At 40.7% G+C, this 19,413-nt stretch overlaps 1 protein-coding gene across 1 annotated transcript in view; it reads left to right on the top strand.

Moving 5' to 3' along the window:
• Positions 1-6,853: 6,853 nt before the first annotated feature.
• Positions 6,854-19,413, top strand: part of LOC145406319 (uncharacterized) — a 19,191-nt gene continuing 6,631 nt past the window's right edge. The window contains exons 1-4 of the mRNA XM_080277483.1: positions 6,854-6,935; positions 14,194-14,316; positions 16,296-16,456; positions 16,928-17,077. Coding sequence (XP_080133609.1) covers positions 14,223-14,316; positions 16,296-16,456; positions 16,928-17,077 — 405 coding nt within the window. The 5' untranslated portion in view covers positions 6,854-6,935; positions 14,194-14,222. The remainder of the gene's footprint in view (positions 6,936-14,193; positions 14,317-16,295; positions 16,457-16,927; positions 17,078-19,413) is intronic.

Here is a 19,413-nt window from a genome sequence, read left to right as displayed (position 1 = left end):
TTTCCATTCTTTCTATCTACCTATCTGTCTGTCCATCTATCTGGCTCTCGTGTCTATTTATCATAATTGGTAAAGAATGAATTTTCACTCGTCAATATTTGACTTTACATTTTGAAACATGTTGAGAAAAGCTTTGAAATCTTGTTCTGTAAACTCCTATTTGAAACCATACTGGATACTCAAGTCTATTATGTAACGAAAATAAGTATCAGTAACATTAACAGCCAGTCTCATTTTACCTCCTTCGAGGCGTAGGGGCCCGACGCTAGGCTACCGTGGTCCTGTGCACTTGATTTAAAAAGTATCGGTGTACACTTCACGCTAGACAATCCAGCACCACGGGAGACGGCTATTGCAAGATTCCAGATGATTCGACTCCACACTGATTACCTTGCTTTCATAAGGATGCATTATATCCCTTGCTTGTGATGTTTCCTAGTTGGCACTTTTATCATTTTAATATTTACATATTACTTAATGAATATTTCGGGACATCATGAGCTATACAGATCATTTGGAATATCATCGGCTAGTTCCTGCTCAATACTTTCCGAAGCTAGTGTATGTTTAAGGGTAGATAACCGGCCTACTTCCCCTGTTAGCATCATAATTATGATCGGAAAACCTCTAGTTATCTCTTGGGGATCTAACTTATCCAAGGCCATGATATCGACTGGCGAGTACTAACCACTAGACCACCTGATGCCTTCTTATTTCCAAGGCCTTATATTCTGCAGTACTTTTGCCATACCTAAGCCCAGATTTTTTCTTTTCAGCATATTTCACTTAGTATCAGAATAAGATAATACTGGTGCTCTGCAATCTTTCCATGACACTTTGCGACTACCACCACACTCCACCGTTAATCTACTGATGCAGCTCAGAATGGGAATTATAGGCCAAGTTACAGTGAAAAGGGTATAGTATATTATCAGTCATGAATTCCCGCAAGACTAACTAAATACCATGGTCGAGCGCTGGCTGGAACAGATTACTGGATCTAGCTGGAACAGATTACTGGATCTGTCCTGAGCAAGAGAGGGTAAACTCCTTCATTCAGACGACGTATTTCACATTTGCTCAGAACAGATTTTTCTCATCAATGTAGACATAATTAGCCGTCATTATCCACTTGAATACGAGAGGTGTTCCTAGAGCTGAATAAAATCCCTTGACGGTTGCAGGGATTAAAAGAAAAAAATGTCATCGGTCTGAAAGAATTAATGTTACCATTGTTATTACTCAGATCCCTATGATTCACTGACAGATGAATAAAATCGTCTGGCGTTTGCAGGAAGAGAATGGTAAAGCTGCCCCGATCAAGAGGGAGTTAAGCATATAGTATACCATTAACTTAGTCAAAAAAAGTTAACCCCATCAGTCCTTCGACGTGCAGTACATATAAAATTCGTTCTTACTGCCGCCAGATGATTTTATTCAATTTAGGAAAAATTTCGAACTAAAGAGAACAAGTACAGCCTTCATTAAGCCACCAACACGGAAGGCCTTTCCTAAATTTAATATAATCGTCTGGAAATAGCAAGAATAAAGTTTTTACATTGTCGTCGATTAGGAGAGCTTAAAAAACTGAGAGCCACTAATTACATCATATCCACAAGGTAGAGTATATGATGGTAAATCCACCTTTGTAATCCGAAGGCCTTGAGATTAGTCTGAGCTGTGTTTTGGTGGCTCGCCCTTTGTTTTTATTCCTTTATTCCGGTGACGAATTTTTTTGTTTTATTCTCTCTGCCTCCAGACGATTTTATCCGAGATTTAGGAGGCCTCTTGTGGTGAAGAGGTAAATGTATACTGTACCTACCCCTATGTAGTAAGAAAATCACTCCAAATCTGAAAGAAATTATCAGGAGACAGCAAGAATAAAATAAGAAAATACATCACCCGACTGAATGGGTTACACACACACACACACACACACACACACACACACACACACACACATTAGGATTTACCCAGCCCATGACTCCGTACACAAGACTACAAAAGAACACAACAGACAGCAAAGTGCAAGGTCTTATCGACGCTTTCACTGCGATATCTACGACGTAATTGTGGTCATTTTCTTTCTACCGCCAAGTGACTTTTTTTTTAACAGAGGCCCCTTTTACAGCTGGGGAATAGAAACGGCCTCGAATGACTCCCAGTAGGCTACAATATATTATTTCTTAATCCTGATACCGCTGCTTCATTCTATACAACTAAGGAGAGACGCCTCACAATAAAGAAATGGCCCTCTTCGCTCCGACGTTTTCTTTCTTCCTTACTTTCTTTCATTCTTTTTTCATCACGCCACCACTGGAGATTTCAGTCAATAAATTTCTCCGGCAGTAGTAGTGTGGGGATTAACCAAGGCTGTATCTCACCCCTCCAGTTCGACATGTCCCACTCATCTTAATAAAATCGTCTGGAGGTAGCCAATGTAAAATGTAAATGACGTTCTGGAGTTGTAGGTAAAAAATATATATAATAATAATACATTAGATGGTTTCCTCCTTCGCCCAATCCATTCAACTTAAACCAACAAGGCGACTGAGAACTACAATGCAGCATTGGAGAAAAAATGAACTGAAAATATCTAAGGACAGGGTGAATGGGAAGCTTTTTCTATCTTACAGTATGCAAAGAAAAGCACTATAAATGCACTATGATCTGCTTCGTAATATTTGTGAGATTCCCTATACATATTTTCTGGCTTCTTTTACCCATGATTTTGCTTAAATTCCTTCACCACGATGCCGTATTTCTTACTTTATCTTTGCTACTGCACGACGCCATTTTCTTCTGCTTAAAAAGTCTCCTTAGGAATGAAGGGGCTAAATAAATCTATCCCTAACCCTTTCCCCTCGACAAGTCTATCATGAGCCAAATAAAATCGTGAAGGGAAAGCATGTAATGATAAAATTAACCAGAAGTCCTCTGGCCGAAGGGATTCACACTCAGGCTCCTATAAAATTAATCTCATCTCAGTTTCAATCAATTCGTTTGGCCTTCACTTAGAAAAATTAATTATAGAGTCGTCCTAACTGTGAGAGGGTTAATGAAACTGAAAATGGGTGATGTTAGATTTGAATCATCTTTTATCTTATCGGCTGCGACTAAGATATACTAGTAGGAATTAAGTCTTTTAGGTCATCTACACTTTAAGAAGAATAGTGATTAGATGAATGGCTCTCAAGTGTTCATAAAGACCGACAATCAACTTTAAGATCCAGTCTTTCCTTTGTATACGACACGTGACAGTCAAACCTACAGCCATATCTCCTACGTACTGCTGGATGAAGAGTTGACAAGGAGGAAACAAACTGACAGAAGCCTGGCCGACCCGAGAATCGAACTCGTTTGAACCCCGAACATGATATTACCTGTCAGGTTTGACTAAGATCAGATGTGAAGTCTCGAAAAGCAGAACAGGAATTCAAGCACTGTTAAATACGTTGAAAACCATGTCAAAAAGAGCAATAAAAAGTTAACTGTAACAGTCCTCGCCATGATTGCGTGTCTTCAGAACATCTGTCGAGAGTCCAAGTCGAGCGGGAACTAGTATCCTCCACAATAACTTTCCAAAAGCGGTATAATTCTTCCATTATATCTTAAGAACGATTAGTTGGGGGGTTTACAGTATCCCCTAGCTTCCTCTTGTGTGCTTCCGTTTTCTCTGAAACACCTTACCATGCCACAGTCTACCCTATATCCTCTCGTTTCTTCCGTTTTCTCTAAGACTCGTTCCCACCTAACTTCCCCATCCCATGACCCTGACCTCCCGACCTGTATCTTCCTCCACCGTCGTCACCGTTACGCCGAGGCCGGACATAACGCTGCATTATCGATAGGCCGTTTGGGGCTTTATTACCTTGACCTTTCAGTCCAGTGATATATATTTTTTGTCCTATTCTTGATACTCTCCGACAAAATTATTCAGGTTGGGAAGGATATTACGTAATGCTGGGGTTAATTATGACAAACTCTCAAGTTTCTAGAGTCTCCCAGAAACCCAAATAAATCCTTGATACGTTGTTACTAATGAAATAAAACACACACACACACACACACACAGGACTGACGTGGCTAATAATTGGTTGCTGAAATCAAGCCCAGATTAACCAGGATATCTGCCATTTGGATATAACCTTATGTATCCGTTCTACCACTGACTGCATCTCAGTTCTCTTCATGTCGTTGTTCATATTTATGTACTTATACTGTTCATTTATGATTACATCGTCAACTATGAACTACAAGAGCATTATAACACTTGCACTTACATAGATGCAGATTTCTGGATGAAGTATCAATGAAACTCCTTCCCTTATAACAACATTACCGACTTCAGGTATGAGATGAAGAGTATATTAACCCTTTTGCCGTCAGCACAACTTCTGACGATCTTATTTAGCTGAGAATGAGTCACATGAGTCTGAGTGTTAATACTGTCACAAGCAACCCTCTGATGGTCGAAACACTTCTAGTAATTTATTCTAACTAACACCAGGCGATTTTATATTCTGTTGAAAGTGAGTCACAGGAACCTCGGGGTTAAGAGAGAAAGAGGAGGCAGCTCTATCTTCGGGGGTGGGGTAAAAATGCAGTAATAAAATGAGAGAGCGCAGCGAGACGAAAGGAAGCGGCAGCAATCCTGAAGAACCTACAGTATGTTGAGCAATGTTTCCGGAGTGGATGGAATATGTGGTAATAGGTTGAACTCTGAGGGAGAGACGGTGGGAGACTGGTTAAAGATAAGTGTTTTATTCGTATGAGACCAGAGAAGGGTGCCAAATGAATGGGATAAAATATCTAAGTGTGCCACTAAACATGAGAAATGGTGAAGTCATCTGGGTATTATGCTCTGTGTAGCAGGAAAAGCATACAGCATGATAGCCTACCAGTCAAAATACTGAGAGACATTAATCAGAGGTTACTTAGAGCAGATTGTGTTAGGATTATGAAAGGCAGGGAGTGAATGGATACTTTCCTTGTTGAAAATAGCTGAAGGTAATTTAGAAAAAATATGAATATCTATGCAATATTCATGGATCTAGATAGGGAAGGCGAAACACATCGTGGAATGTGCTAAGGTTGCAGGGTATATGAAGTGGACCGAAAGTACAGCAGCAGTATGAACACCTCAGAGATTAATTACATCTGAAATTGGTTCTGAAATAGGAATATGTTGATGGCTCCTCTGCGCTTCAGTAGGTATATGGATCAAACAATTTGGGAGGTAAGTACAAATAAAACACTTCGGGTCGCGATCTTGATAATGGAGAGAGACGGATAGAAATTGACTGCTACGCTTCTCGGGAAAGAGGAAGAAGTATAGTTGCAGAGACTGGTTTAACGACAACATCTGAAAGTTTATCTGGGGAAGGGAATATAGTGTCGTATGAGAGAGGCATTGACAGTAAAAGGTGTTGTGTGGGAATGAATAGTTAAGAGACCGTCTTCTCGCTGTGATGTGTGTGAGGTCAGAAACGCGGTATTTTTGTATATACAAAGTTATTTACAATGGATATGTATGCAGACCATGTACTGTAGGTCTTGTGAAGATACAGGTAACATACAAGAGAAGATTTTGGTGTAGTATGTCAGGCAATTGTTGATGATGGCGATGATGATGATGATGATGATGATGAAAAACAAAATCACTAAGAAAAACATAACAAACATGCTAGTGAACGTCATAATCCCACAAGAAAATGGATCAAAAGCAAATGAACAGCGATTATCCAGAAAGGCAAAACCGAAGTGCTCGAAAGATTTTAAGATACGACGCAGACTGCATAAAAACAGATCGATATACTAAAAATAATAAATTAATAAATCCAAATATAAATCTAAGTTCTTAGTAAAGTCACCAACTCGAAGAACGTTCTCTTGAAAAAAAAAAAATAAAAAAGATGAACACGTAAAAAAAAAATGAACTCAATAACAGGAAGGAAGGAACCATTCATATCAGGATGCAATGACTGAACGGACTGATGGTATTGTCTTAGTCAGTGCATATTTCCAGGAACAGTGACCTGGGGTTTGTGACGACACTTTGATAGATAGATAGATAGATAGACAGGCTAATAGACAGATAGACAGTTAGACAGATAGATTGGCAGGTAGGTAGGTGGGAAGATTGATGGATAGATAGATGTAAATAGGCAGACAGACATGACAGATATATACAGTAGGTAGACAGAGATAGATAAATAGAGAGAGGAAGATATACAGAGATAGATAGAACAGTTGATAGGCATAGGTATACTAACTGATTAACCGACTGACAGAGAGAGAGAGAGAGAGAGAGAAAGTTATACCAAGTGAACTCAGTGTTACTATTTACTCTCCCCATACCTTCCTATATGAGTACCAGGTGAATACAGTGTTACTATTTACTCTCCCCCATACCTTCTCGCTATACCAGGTGAACACAGTGTTACTATTTACACTCCCCATACTTTCTCAGGGTAGTCATAAAGAAACAGTTAAGGAAATGGAAATACCACAGGATGCGTGAGGTGCGTGGCTGCTCCTACGTCACCACCGTTGACTCATCGACGATCATGAATCAGGGTTGACATCAGGTGCAATAAATATAGCTAATTCACCCATACGGCTTGCTTATTTAATCATATTTTGGGCTGAAATTGCACATAAGTTACTAGGGAGACTGTTTACTGAAGTGCATGGGATTCACCTGTGCAGACGCCGTGGGGAGAAAACGGTGACGTCACGAGTAATAGCGATGACGCCATGGGTAAGAGTGACGTCATGGTGTACTCCGCGGAAACGCCACTGCTTAAGTTTACTGGGAGCGGCCTGAGCTCCTACAGTTCTCTCCCAACATCTGATGGGTGTGTGTGTCTGAGTGCGTGTGACAGTGAGGACTGACCCACCAGGATCCATTACCAGACATTATCAAAACCAAGGTAGGGGGGATGAGTTTTTAAGTGTGTTTGTGAGGGTAATGTGAAGTTCTTTCCGTTGTATTCTTGCTGCTTCGAAACAGTTTTATCCAGCTTACAAAAGACGTCTCTTCAAGGGATCCAAGAGGGCTAAATCTAACGCCCCTAGTTCGAAAAGTTCCTCTGAATAAATATCATCTGATGGAAGCAAAGACGAAATGAAATAGGTGTCACTGGAATCAAAGGATAACATTTTTCCACATTACAGCGAGTTTTATGCAGTGAGACATTGGGGCATTAACCTCTTTCGTCCAGGCTGATGCTAAGCTATTTTATTCCGTAGCTGGATATTATGAGGGCTCACTACCACGTCCACATATTCTCAAACCCATTTTAATGCAGCTTAATTCAGAGCTTCGGTGTAGAGGAAAAAACACGGGGCATCTGTCTCCCGTGGCTGTGTTTGTCTGTCTGTCTGTCTGTGTTTATCTCTCTCTCTCTCTCTCTCTCAGTCTGGTAACAAAAACCCCTAACCGTGCTCCCCTTTCGTGACGTCATGACCACCCTATCCTCTCACCCACCCTTTACATATCGCGTTTCACCCTAATTATGCGAGAGTGGGAATGTCTGGGCCGAGGACTACGAAAATACGATGTTATCCCCTTGAATCAAGTGACATTCTATTACTGCATTGTTGTTACCATATGACTTTTCTCGAATTTAGGACAGGCCTCATGACAGATCTTTAGCAGGTGTTAATGAAGGCTGTATCTAACCCTCCAGTACAATAAGAAAAAAAATCCCAAGCTCAACAAAATCGTCTTCAAGTAGCACTAATAAAATATTAAATACGTCATTGGACTGAAACAATAAAGCACCGTTGTCTTGGGTTTAGGAGGCTCCCTAGTATCCTCTATCCTTACCAGTAGTTTTTCCATAAAGCTCTTCACTTTGATGTCGATAGCGAAATGATATGAAAATAATGGGGTGCAGTGATACCAAATGCAAACTATTCACTGAGAGATAGACACTAGGTACCACAATAATGCGGTCCGTGTGTGTGTGTGTGTGAGAGAGAGAGAGAGACGATTCATTTATATTCCCTCCCTCTGCTCCTTGGTCAGCTGTGTTTGCTTGTGTTGAGGTGTGGCGCAGATAAACCGTGATAGCCCAAGTCCTAGCCACTGTCACCATCCCCTGTTTTGTTTGTCTGAGAGAATGTTTTAGCATTCTCTCTCTCTCTCTCTCTCTCTCTCTCTCTCTCTCTCTCTCTCTCTCTCTCTCTCTCTCACGCCTAAAGCGTAGTAGATGACCAAGAATAGTGATATGGGGAGTTGATTTGACTAATGACCAAGGAGACTCATTCCTACCTTGTAACTAAGACTCATCATATTTCAAACAGTCACAATTTAATATTCAAGTTGTGGGAGTGGCACAGTTCCATCAGGTAAAAGCAAACTGACTATAGCAGGTGGAGACGATAGGGATGGAGAAACAGAAGATGGGTAGGTGGAGAGGGAAAGAATGGGGAAAAAGAAGATAGGGAAGGAGGGAGGCAGGAAGGAGATTTATAACCTTTTCTTACATGAGAGAGAGAGAGAGAGAGAGAGAGAGAGAGAGAGAGCACAGCGGGAGGGAAGGGCTGGGGAAATACGTAGCCCTAGGAAATGTCTGAGAAGTTTGGAAAGTAAAGGATGGAGAGAGAGAGAGAGAGAGACAGAGACAGACAGACATGTAGGTATAGATGCGCGTATATCCATACCCAGTAATATACAGTGTATAACTAGCACTGATACTTAGAGAGAGAGAGAGAGAGAAAGTCACGGAAGAGCAAGTGAAGAAGCAAGCAGGCGGAAATAGACGGCGGGCTGAAAGGGGGAAGTGATAATTACAATCTGGTGAGCTTCAATCTTGCCCCCCTTTGCTTGGGCTGTGAGGCGGCCCTGTGTTAAGAGGCGCCGGCTGCCCTGATGAACTAAGGAGGGCAGGGCAGGGCGACAGAGGGAGGGCTTGTTAGATGCCTGCCTGTGTGCATATGTGTCTAGGGATGGTGCAGCTGGTTCGGGGAATGAAGTTGAGGGTTTGTGGAAAAGGCACGAGTATCGTCCTTACCAACACTAACATCATGGCCTGTGACTAGGAATGGTGAGCTAGTTGAGGGAATAAATTTATGAAAAAGATAGTAGTATCGTCATTGCCTGTGTCTATAAATGGTGCAGTTGGCTGTGAAAATGAAATCAAAGATTTGTGGAAAAGAAGTGGTAGTACTGTTGCAACTAACAGTAGCATCGTAACCATCTTAAAACTGAGAGTGAAGGTATATAAATGTCCCTCAAGTCTAACGATCATCTATGGAACGGTAGTGAATACTAGGTGTGCTTTAGCTATCATACGAGTATCTTACACACACACACACACACACACACACACACACACACACACACACACACACACACACACACACACACACCACACTCACATTCCTGTAAAGATACAATTAGGTAAGAACAATTAGGTAAGGTAAGAACACACCTAAAGCTGATACAGTTCACACTGACACCTCACACTGTCACACTTCACAGTCACCCCTCCTACTATTGCATTATACCTTAAACTGCCACATCTCCCATCTCCTACTCAAAAGAAGCTTTTCACGCACTATGTAGCAGTCTGTCCAGTATTAGGATGCTTTTTACGTGGCTAAAAAGCATAGCTGGGAGTAACGACCTTGTCTTGCGTGCATGGATTAGAAGCTCCTAGATGTGACTTGAGGTGGCAGCGGGAGTAGGGTTATCATCTATTCTCAGCTCCCTTCAGTACGCTTACTTTTCTTTCCTTTTTCTTTTTCTTTTTTCAATTACCACAAGCTATCCTTAGACGATTATATTCAGTTCAAGTGTTATATGGAGACTTCATGAACCCCATCGATATTAGGGTGTTCGTTCAAGATAAATAAAATAGCATGGGTTGCAGAGCGAATTAAATGAAAATGAAGTCCTTAGGCTAATGTGATAAATTTTCTAAACTACCCTAGTCTTGCCTCTGTTCCCTACACATTCTAAGGAGTTTTATTAGAGGTCAACTGTTACCCCTATCGTTGCGCTCAAGTAACATCAACGTATCAAGAAAACACACTGAATACTCTAAGATGATGGACAAAGAGCAGGAAAATGTCTCCCTTAAACCCTCCACTCGAATGGTGTCTCATTCATTTTAATCTTGTTACCACAGCAATATAATACTTAACTTAGGTAGAACCACTAGGACTGAATGGATTAATGGAGGCTACATCTAACCCCTCCATATCGTATAGTCTCTCCTCAACTAAATATAATCGCTTGGAGATAGTAAGAACAGAATTCATAAATATGTCCTCAGGATGAAGGAGTCATTGCACCAGAGAAAAGAAGTAGGGATCAAACGAAGGACCACAATAGTTCATTCATTTTAACTTAGAGGAGATATTCATCATTTTGCAGCTTAGTTCCCGTTGCTCAGTGGCCAGAATATGACAATACCACAGCTCTGCATCCTTTTCATGGAACTTTTTCGTGACCAGCACCTCATTCTGTGATTAATCTCTTGCTATAGCTCGGCATTTACCATGGGGAGATGGCACTTTTAAGTTTAGTTAAAGTAAACCGAGTATAGTGTAGCATGGGTTAATAAGGGTTATCTCTAACTCCGGCAGTTCCAGAAAATCCCTTCAAAGTCGTATAAAGTAGTTCTGGTGCTAGCAGTAACAGAACACCAAACACGCTCTTGGTATGAGGGAGTTAATGCACTTATGATAAGGCTCAAAGAACAACACATGCATCAGGCGAGCGTGTGCTGGGGAGTAAATTACAATGTAAACATGTGACGATAGCCTAATCGGTCCTGTACTTGGCTGCCTCCACTACTTTAATGGGTTTTTATGGTTAGTTCTAGCTGATACCACGCGTTTTACTTATTTATTTATTTTTTTATTTTTTTTATTTTTTTGTTAAAGATAGCGCTTAAACGGTAAACGATTGAGCAGATGCAATATTTAACCTTTGCAGTTGGAAAATCTTTCCCAGTCAGAATATAATCATGTGGAGACAATGAATAACAGGTATTACACGTCATCGTTGCAGTGATTTCTCTCAAGTAAACAAAATACAGATCTCTAGCTTTATTAGCATTTTTTTTTTAATATGTTCTTTCACTCCAGCACAGAGATTAACAGATTGTTTTTAACCCTTAGTCTGCCATGAATACTCCCCAGCATAATAGAATATGCTTATTTTACTCAAGAGAGTGCCTCCAAAATCACAAAGAGTTTGTGAATTAGCGATGAGTAACAGCAATGATAGAATATTAGAGAAAGAGGTAAGTGGGTGCAGGAGAAGAGTGGGAAGCGACGAGCGATAAGTTGGTTACGTGAAACGATAGAAAACAAAGAGGAAAAAAGAGAATAATAACAATTGGTGGAAGAAATGATGCAAGAGAAAGCATGAAGGGGCAGAGAGGAAGACAGACCAAATGAGAGGTGACTAGTGACAAGATGGGTACGTGTCAGAAGAGAAGAGGAGGAGAAAGAGAACAATAATAATTGGAGAAAAAAAAAAACTATGTAGGAGAGAGTAAGAATAACTGAATCTGTCTGAATATGAAGACTAAAGAGGGAGAACTGAGGAATGTTATGCTGGGGAAAGAGAGAGAGAAAGAGAGAGAGAGAGAGAGAGAATGCTATTAAGACGACAATGAGAAAAAATTGAATAAAAAATCTGAGGGAGTAAACGAGAGGGTGAATTGGGTGGTGTGTGTGTGTGTGTGTGTGTGTGTGTGTGTGTGTGTGTGTGTGTGTGTGTGTGTGTGTGTGTGTGTGTGTGTGTGTGTGTGTGTGTGTGTGTGTTTGTGTGTGTGTGTGTGATAGACAAACAGAGACAGAGAGTAGAGAAAATAAGGACAAGAAAAAATGGTAAAAAATAAAAACAAATTGAAGAAGAGTGTAAGGGTGAGTATGGGTGTGTGTGTGTGTGTGTGTGTGTGTGTGTGTGTGTGTGTGTAAGGGAGAGAGGGGGGGGGGCTAGCCATGTCCTGTCACTGATGCCCTTGAACATCGTAACACACGTCCCCCTGGTGAGATCACCCTAACACACCCACACTCACACTCACCATCACACTCACATTCATGTTCACTCTTACAATGAAACGCTCACCCATACCAACGCTCACCCTAACACTCACACTCACTCCTACACTCTTGGTCACGGTCACACTCTTATCCTCGTCCACTCACAAACTCAGAATCACGCTCACTTAAGTTCTCTCATGTTTACTCATCCTCACGCTCACACTGACGTTCACGCTCACTTAATTTCACATTCGTTCACTCATGCTCACGCTCACAGTCACATTCATGCTCACTCACGATCATTCACATTGAAATTCACATGCACACTCACTCATTACAGTATACGTTGAATCTCACATCCACGCTGACACACACTCACGCTTACAGTCATGCTCGCTCACGCTCGTAGTCACCGTCACACTGACACTTAGTCTCACTCATACTTTTACTTGCTCACATGCTAAGTTTCTCTCCGTCATGGTCACACTGACTCACTATCACACTCATTCAAATTCATAGTTATTCAAGCACACAACAGCACTCCAGCTCACCCACCCTCAGTCACACTCAATCACGCTCACTCATTTTTTCTCGGACCCATTCACGCTCACACTCACTATCTTCCCAACTTCACTTTTAAATCACACACCATGACTCATTAAAACACACACACACACACACACACACACACACACACACACACACACACACACACACACACACACACACACACACACACACACACACACACACACACACACACACACACACACACACACAACTTACATAATTCACTCACTCACATTTAGGATTATCCACTCTCACACTCACTTCCGTTCACAGGCACTCCTCTGATAGCACTCTCATGGATCTCACAGACTCGTTCAACCCTCTTACTTGGTTATTTATATTGCAATATACACGTTATCAGTCACTCCTCCATGCTTAATTAAACTGTCTATTTTTAAAGTGAAATCGTGCCATAATGAAGAGAGAGAGAGAGAGAGAGCATAATTCGCCTACATTCACGTTCAGTTGCAGCTGTAAATTCTACCTCGTTACTGTGATTGCGTCTTTATTATACTATGTCTGAATCTATCTATCTGTTTATCTCATTTAATCAGTCTCTTTATTTATCAATCAGTAACTGTTTATATACAGTATCTCTATCCGTCTATCTTTCTATTGCCTCATGCCGTATCGCTGTTTGGTCGTGACAGATTGAAAAAAAAAAAGATCCACATCGCCTTTGATTCAATTGCAATTATCTGTTCCGCCTCACGCAGTCTTCCCGGATAAACTCCTCAAAAAATATACTTCTGCTTCCCCCTGTTCACTCTGCAGTATAATCTGAGACCCATATGTAGCAAAGACTGTAGCGGGTCGTATTCTAGAGGAAAATTGGGACTTTGCTTATTTGACCCTCTGCCTTAACAATCCTAGTGTGGTCGACAGGTCCTTCCTTTCCACATCCTCCTCTCAATCCACTTCGCGAACACATCTATTTTTATTTCCTTCGTGTTTCGACTACTTTTAACCCTTTCCCAGCAAAACACGTAATTTCCATTATATTACGGCTGACGTCACGCTAATTTACAATGCTTAAGAGAATATTAAGGCATAAAAATTAAAAATGAGAAGCACGAGTAATGCTTTGACCAACGAGCAAAAACAAAAGTATAGCATCTTATCTGAGGTGACGATGTACGATTTCATTCAGCTCAAAGAAAGTCACTGCAAACACAGAGTTAATCCAGCTAACTTATACCAAAAAGTTGAGGATGTAAAGAAATGATGAAAAAAAGCACGAATAAACTGCATTTTGGAAAGGTCCATGGCTCTTAACTTAGCAGCCTACAGAATGAGGGGCTGGTAGGACATACTCCTGCAGGGAGGAACTGAGAAATTCAGTGCCAAAATGAATGAAAAGTTCATTTCACTTGATGCGATGGTGATAGTTCTTCCATTCTAAGCTTTCCATTTCCTGTTTGTAAATTCTCCCTTTCTCTTTCTTTATGGAAATCAGGGTCAGGAAAATTATGATTATGATAACGAAGCAAGTGAAAACGGACATATTTATTTTACTGATTGCATGTCCGCTTTATCATTGTCCAAAATACATCAGCAACTTTATTGTACCATCGTCATACTCATATCTCTCCTTCCTCTTCTTTGATGCAGTGAAAAGCGAGTTCCAACACAAGCTGAGAATGATGGGACACGGAAGACCAGGCGAGGTGCTGATGGCTGCCACCCTCCTCCTAACTCTACTACACCCCGCCCTCACCTTTCCACCCGTGAAACGTAAGTATTGGGAAAGTTTGGGAAAATGATGGGAAAGTACCGATGGAATAGTGAGAAAGCATCGGGAATTAACGAGGTATTATTGGGAATATATTGGAAAGTACTGGAAAATAAAGTACCGGACGACTATTGGTAAAGGGTTGGAAAAGTATCGGGAAAGTATACCTGTGAAGGATCTTAATACATGCAACCTGAATACGATCTTTAAGTAGTTCAGTCCGATGACGCATTCCTGATTGTTGTTACTCTAATGGGATGTTTGTTTGTTTGTTTGTTTTTCAACTTAAGAGAGAGATACCTAACTCGGGCGGTTAGATGCAGCCCTCCTTACCTCCTTCACTACTTGGGTGTTCTCGATGTGGGTAAAATCGTCTGGAGGTGGCTGATTAAAATAAAGGGCTTGCCACCTAATTGAAGGGGTTAATTTCGTTCTTGTTACCCAAAACAATTCTATTGAACTTTGAAAACCTCCATCATAACAAAGGAATTAATGAAGGCAGTATCTAACCCCTCCAGTTCGAAAAGTCTCTTGAGCTGAGCAGAAGCATATGGAGATAGCGAGACTGAGCAAACTGTTCATGATGCTAAGAATAAATCTATGCGCGATACTGGGAGTGAACTGGTTAATGATACTAAGAATAAACAGTTGATGAAGCTGAGAATGAACTGATGAATGATGATGTGAATAAATGGATGCGTGATGTTGAATTAGCGATGGTGATGATTAGTCGGTTCGTGATGCTAAGATGAAATCCAATCGTGATGCTGAGAATAAATTGGTCTGTGATGCTGAGAATACATTTGATCGTTATGTTGAGAATTAATCAGTTCGTAATGCCAAGTTCACATCGGTGCGTGATGCCATGATTAAATCTGTTCGTAATGCTGAAAATGAACTGGTTTGTGGTGCTGTGAATAAATCTGCTCTTGAAAGTACGAATAAAATGCCGCGTGATTAAGAATAAATCGATGCGTGTTGCTAAAAATAAACTGGCTTTTCATACCGAGAATTAATTGATTCCTGACGCTGAGGATAATTCTATTCGTGACGATGGGAATATATCAACTTGTGATGCTGGGAATAAATCAGCTTGTGATGCTGAGTACAACTCGGATCACTGTGCTGAGAATAAGTCAGTTCGTGATGCTGAGAATAAATCGGTGCGTGATGCTGAAATAAATTGGTTCTTGGTACCGAGAATAATTCAGTTTGTGATGCTACAATTAAATGAGTCCGTGATGCCAAGAATAAATCGCTGCGTAATACTGAAATAAAATGGGTCGAGCTACTGAGAATAAATCGGTTCGTGATGCTGAGAATAATCGTCTCTCGCTGCGCCTAAGTAAAGTAGAACGTGGTCGTGACGAAGGAAGTATGAGAGAGTATTTGGATTTACGTAATGAAGATGCTTAGTTGCCTATTTACTGTATATACCGTCTCTATGTGTCTAATCTTCATTACCTGTCAGTCTCTCTACCTATGTATACAAATCTAACTTAACTGTCAGTCCGTCATTTTATCTGGATATAATAATATGTCTATCTACTAAATGTACCACTTTATCAGCCTACATATCTAGGTATCCTATAGCTATCAACATTTTTTTTTATGTACCCTTATAATGATTTACCTGATTCATCTACTTACCAGTTAATCATTTTATTTTCCTATACTTTCATTTATATAAACTATCTACCAATCTATCACCGTTCACCTATATTTATAAATCAAATCTCCATACCAGTCAATGAGTCTGTCTTTCCATATTGTCATGTATCTGATCTCTCTGTTAGTCTATCATTCTCTATCTATGTCTTATATCTTAACGTCTACTTTCTCAGTAACACCTAAAGATGGTGAGAGTGAGTATTGCGAGGATTATGACTTGGCGCTTATTTATTTATCTATTTATTTATCTGTCTATCCAGCCATCCATCTCTTTATCACACTCCTAATACTCAAACGTGTGCCTCCTCAGTAACGCCTGATGGTGGTGAGATGGAATACTGCGGGGAGTATGACTTGGGTCCAGGCCTCCCCATCAACTACGTCACCCTCGAGGACTCACTCACCTTCCTGCTTAACGCCTCAGACTCTTTACTTCACCTTAGGCTCATGGTGGAAGACGAGCTTTTTAAGGTAAGTGTCTTTTAAAAGTTGGGGATATGCCTTCCCCTTTGCGATTTAAGTTCATACCTCTTCAGACAGATGACACATTACTTTTTAATATGTTTCCTTTATTCTGAAAAAAAAAATTCGGCTCAGGAAAATTCCACAGTATTAAAAGGGTTAATGAAGACTATACCTAACTACTCCAGTTCGAAATGTCCCTCGAGCTAAATATAAAACTACCATCACCACTCTCGTTAGCATCACCGACATCATCATCGTCATAATCATCACCATTACAATCATCATCAACAATACCAACAAAAGAATCATCATCATCACCATAATCATCACCATCATCATCATCATTAGTAAGAACAAACCATCAACACCCTGATTACCATTATCATTACCCTTAACAAGATCATCACTATCATTACCATAAAAATTCGGCCATCGCAGTGGCTGTACCGAAGCCTGATTTTGCCCTACTGTTACCAGGCCACAGTGTCCGGAAGTTACATAGTGATGCAGAACTGTGACCTGGCGGAGACTAAGTGCACCGTTATCGATGAGGGGGGAAGCAAGAGCTCCGACATCATCGCCACCGGCACTTGGAACATGATCACAGTCACACACTCCAATAACGAAGTAAGTAAAACAAGCATAATGAGAAACTGGTCGGTGATACTGAGTGCACGTTAATTTATTGCGGAGCCACGGGTCTCAACATCAGTAATAGCGTTGTTGCTTCCCGATCTGCGTGTGGCCCGAGTGTGGATTCGAAATTCAAAAGATGGTTTATATTAAAAGTATGTAATTTCTTGTGTTAGCTACTACACTCATTTCACGATAACATGGCCCAGATCTTCGTTCTTTTGCAGCTGATTTCATGCAGCTCATCGGAAAAAAAAAAAATGCTACGGCTCGATTAACCCTTTCATAGCACCTCTTTGTGACTAGCATCATACTCTAGGATTAATCAATTGCTACCACTCGTTATTGAAGATGGAGAAACGACAGTTTTAGGCCAAGCAGGAGAAAAAGAGTATAGCACATGATTGCACCATATCGGTTCATAATGGTGATATAATCATAAACTGGCTCTGGTACTTACCGACAAAGCCCTCCTCAGTTTTCACATGCACCCTCAAAGAAGGTTTGACCCACTAATACAGATATAAATTGTACACTGCGAAGCAGAAAAGTTACTGGGCTTGCCCCAGCAATTTCTCACCCCTTATGTCATCAACTCGCATTTAAAGCAACAGTTCACTCAGGCATTTGGTTCACGCATTCTTGGGAGGTATTGGTTTGCCTAGCTCTTATGACTAACATTCTGGTCTTCTAATTAATGAGACTTTGGCTAATACAGCAATAAATTAAACAGTGATGCTTTCAGTACTCAATCTCAGCTGTATAAAATCGTTTGCCCTTAGCTGCATCCTAAGGCTAGAATTCTCCCGACCACGAAGAGGTGAATGGTACATAATACCTGTTTTAAGACTTTCTGACTACCGGGCTAATGTATGGCCCGGCCTCCACTATAGGTGGAGGAAATCTTAAAACGAACAAACGAACGAACTCTCTGACTCCTGTACGCACTCTTGGCTGAATGAGATGACCTGGACAGAACGCTGAAGTTTTCTCGCCCATGAGAGAGTAACAGTCTTAGAACGTTCTGTTTTCCCAACATTAATGAGAAGCTTTTATCTTATTATCATCCGGTTAAGAAGCTTGTGCAATGGAAATGATCATGATTCAAGATAATATATATATATATATATATATATATATATAGTGCCCTGACCATAAGGGGAGTAATAGTGACTGCAATAATAATCTCAGGTACCCATGACTCACTCAGCTCAATAAAATCGTCTGGCGTCAGCTGGAAGAGAACAACAGATTTTAATGATCATGAAAGGATTAAGATATGTGTCGTGTAGAGGGGAGGAGAATGATGAAGAGGGAAAAAGAGGGATGAAGAGGACAAAAATGTGTGCTTAGTGAACTACTATGGATGGTCATTCCTCTTTCTTTTTAATAATGCATAGCTCTGTGGAACGAAGACAGGGAAGGGATTAGCTTACTGTTTTGTGAGCAAGTGAGGATGGACGTGAGTTTGCTGGACCCGAAGATGAGAGGGTCAGTAGTAACACACAGGCTCATAGGGCTTACTCTCGGCGGGAAAAAAAAAAAAAAAAATCTAACTTTAGCTGGAATAGAGTACTGTACCAGAACTGTCTCGACCATGGGGGAAATAATGTACTATTTCCCAGATAAGTGAGGGTGAACATGAAAATAACAGAATAAAATACTAGAACAGGATAGAATTAGGATTGCAAAAGTTCTTCTGACCACACGAGCGTTCACCCTTATCAGAATAGGCGAAAATGGGCATGAACAGGACACAAAAATACCACACTCGACCATGGGAGAAATAAGTTACTAATTCCGAATGGATAAAGATGGACGTGATCAAGATGGAACAGAATACTGAAGTTGTTCTGACCAGGAGGAAGTTCACAATTTTCCAAGCAGGCGATGGTGGACCCGAACATGCCGGAACTGGCAAACATTAAAGTTATCCCAGTCATGAGGGAGTTAACTTACTATTTCCAAAACAGGTGAAGGTGAACAGGATTATGATGGAATTGGGAACGCTTTAGAGCTGTCCCAGTCATGAGAGTGTTAACTTACCATTCCCAAAACAAGTGAAGTTGAATGTGAACATTATGGAATTGGGAACACTAGAGTTGTCCCAAGCACGAGGGAGTTAACTTACTATTTCCAAAACAGGTGAACATGGACATGAACATGATGGAATTGGGAACATTAGAGTTATCCTAATCATGAGGGAGTTAACTTACTATTTTCAAAATAACTGAAGGTGAACGTGAACACGATGGAACTGGGAACACAAGAGTTCCCAGTTAACTTACTGTATTTCGAAAACAGATGAAGGTGGACGTGAAAATGATGGA

Source organism: Coenobita brevimanus, chromosome 70, assembly GCF_032717465.1.
Source record: "Coenobita brevimanus isolate Jiangsu-jjx chromosome 70, ASM3271746v2, whole genome shotgun sequence".
Lineage (NCBI taxonomy): Eukaryota > Metazoa > Arthropoda > Malacostraca > Decapoda > Coenobitidae > Coenobita > Coenobita brevimanus.
Note: the sequence above shows the minus strand (reverse complement) of the source record. Positions and strands in the feature narration are given on the sequence as shown.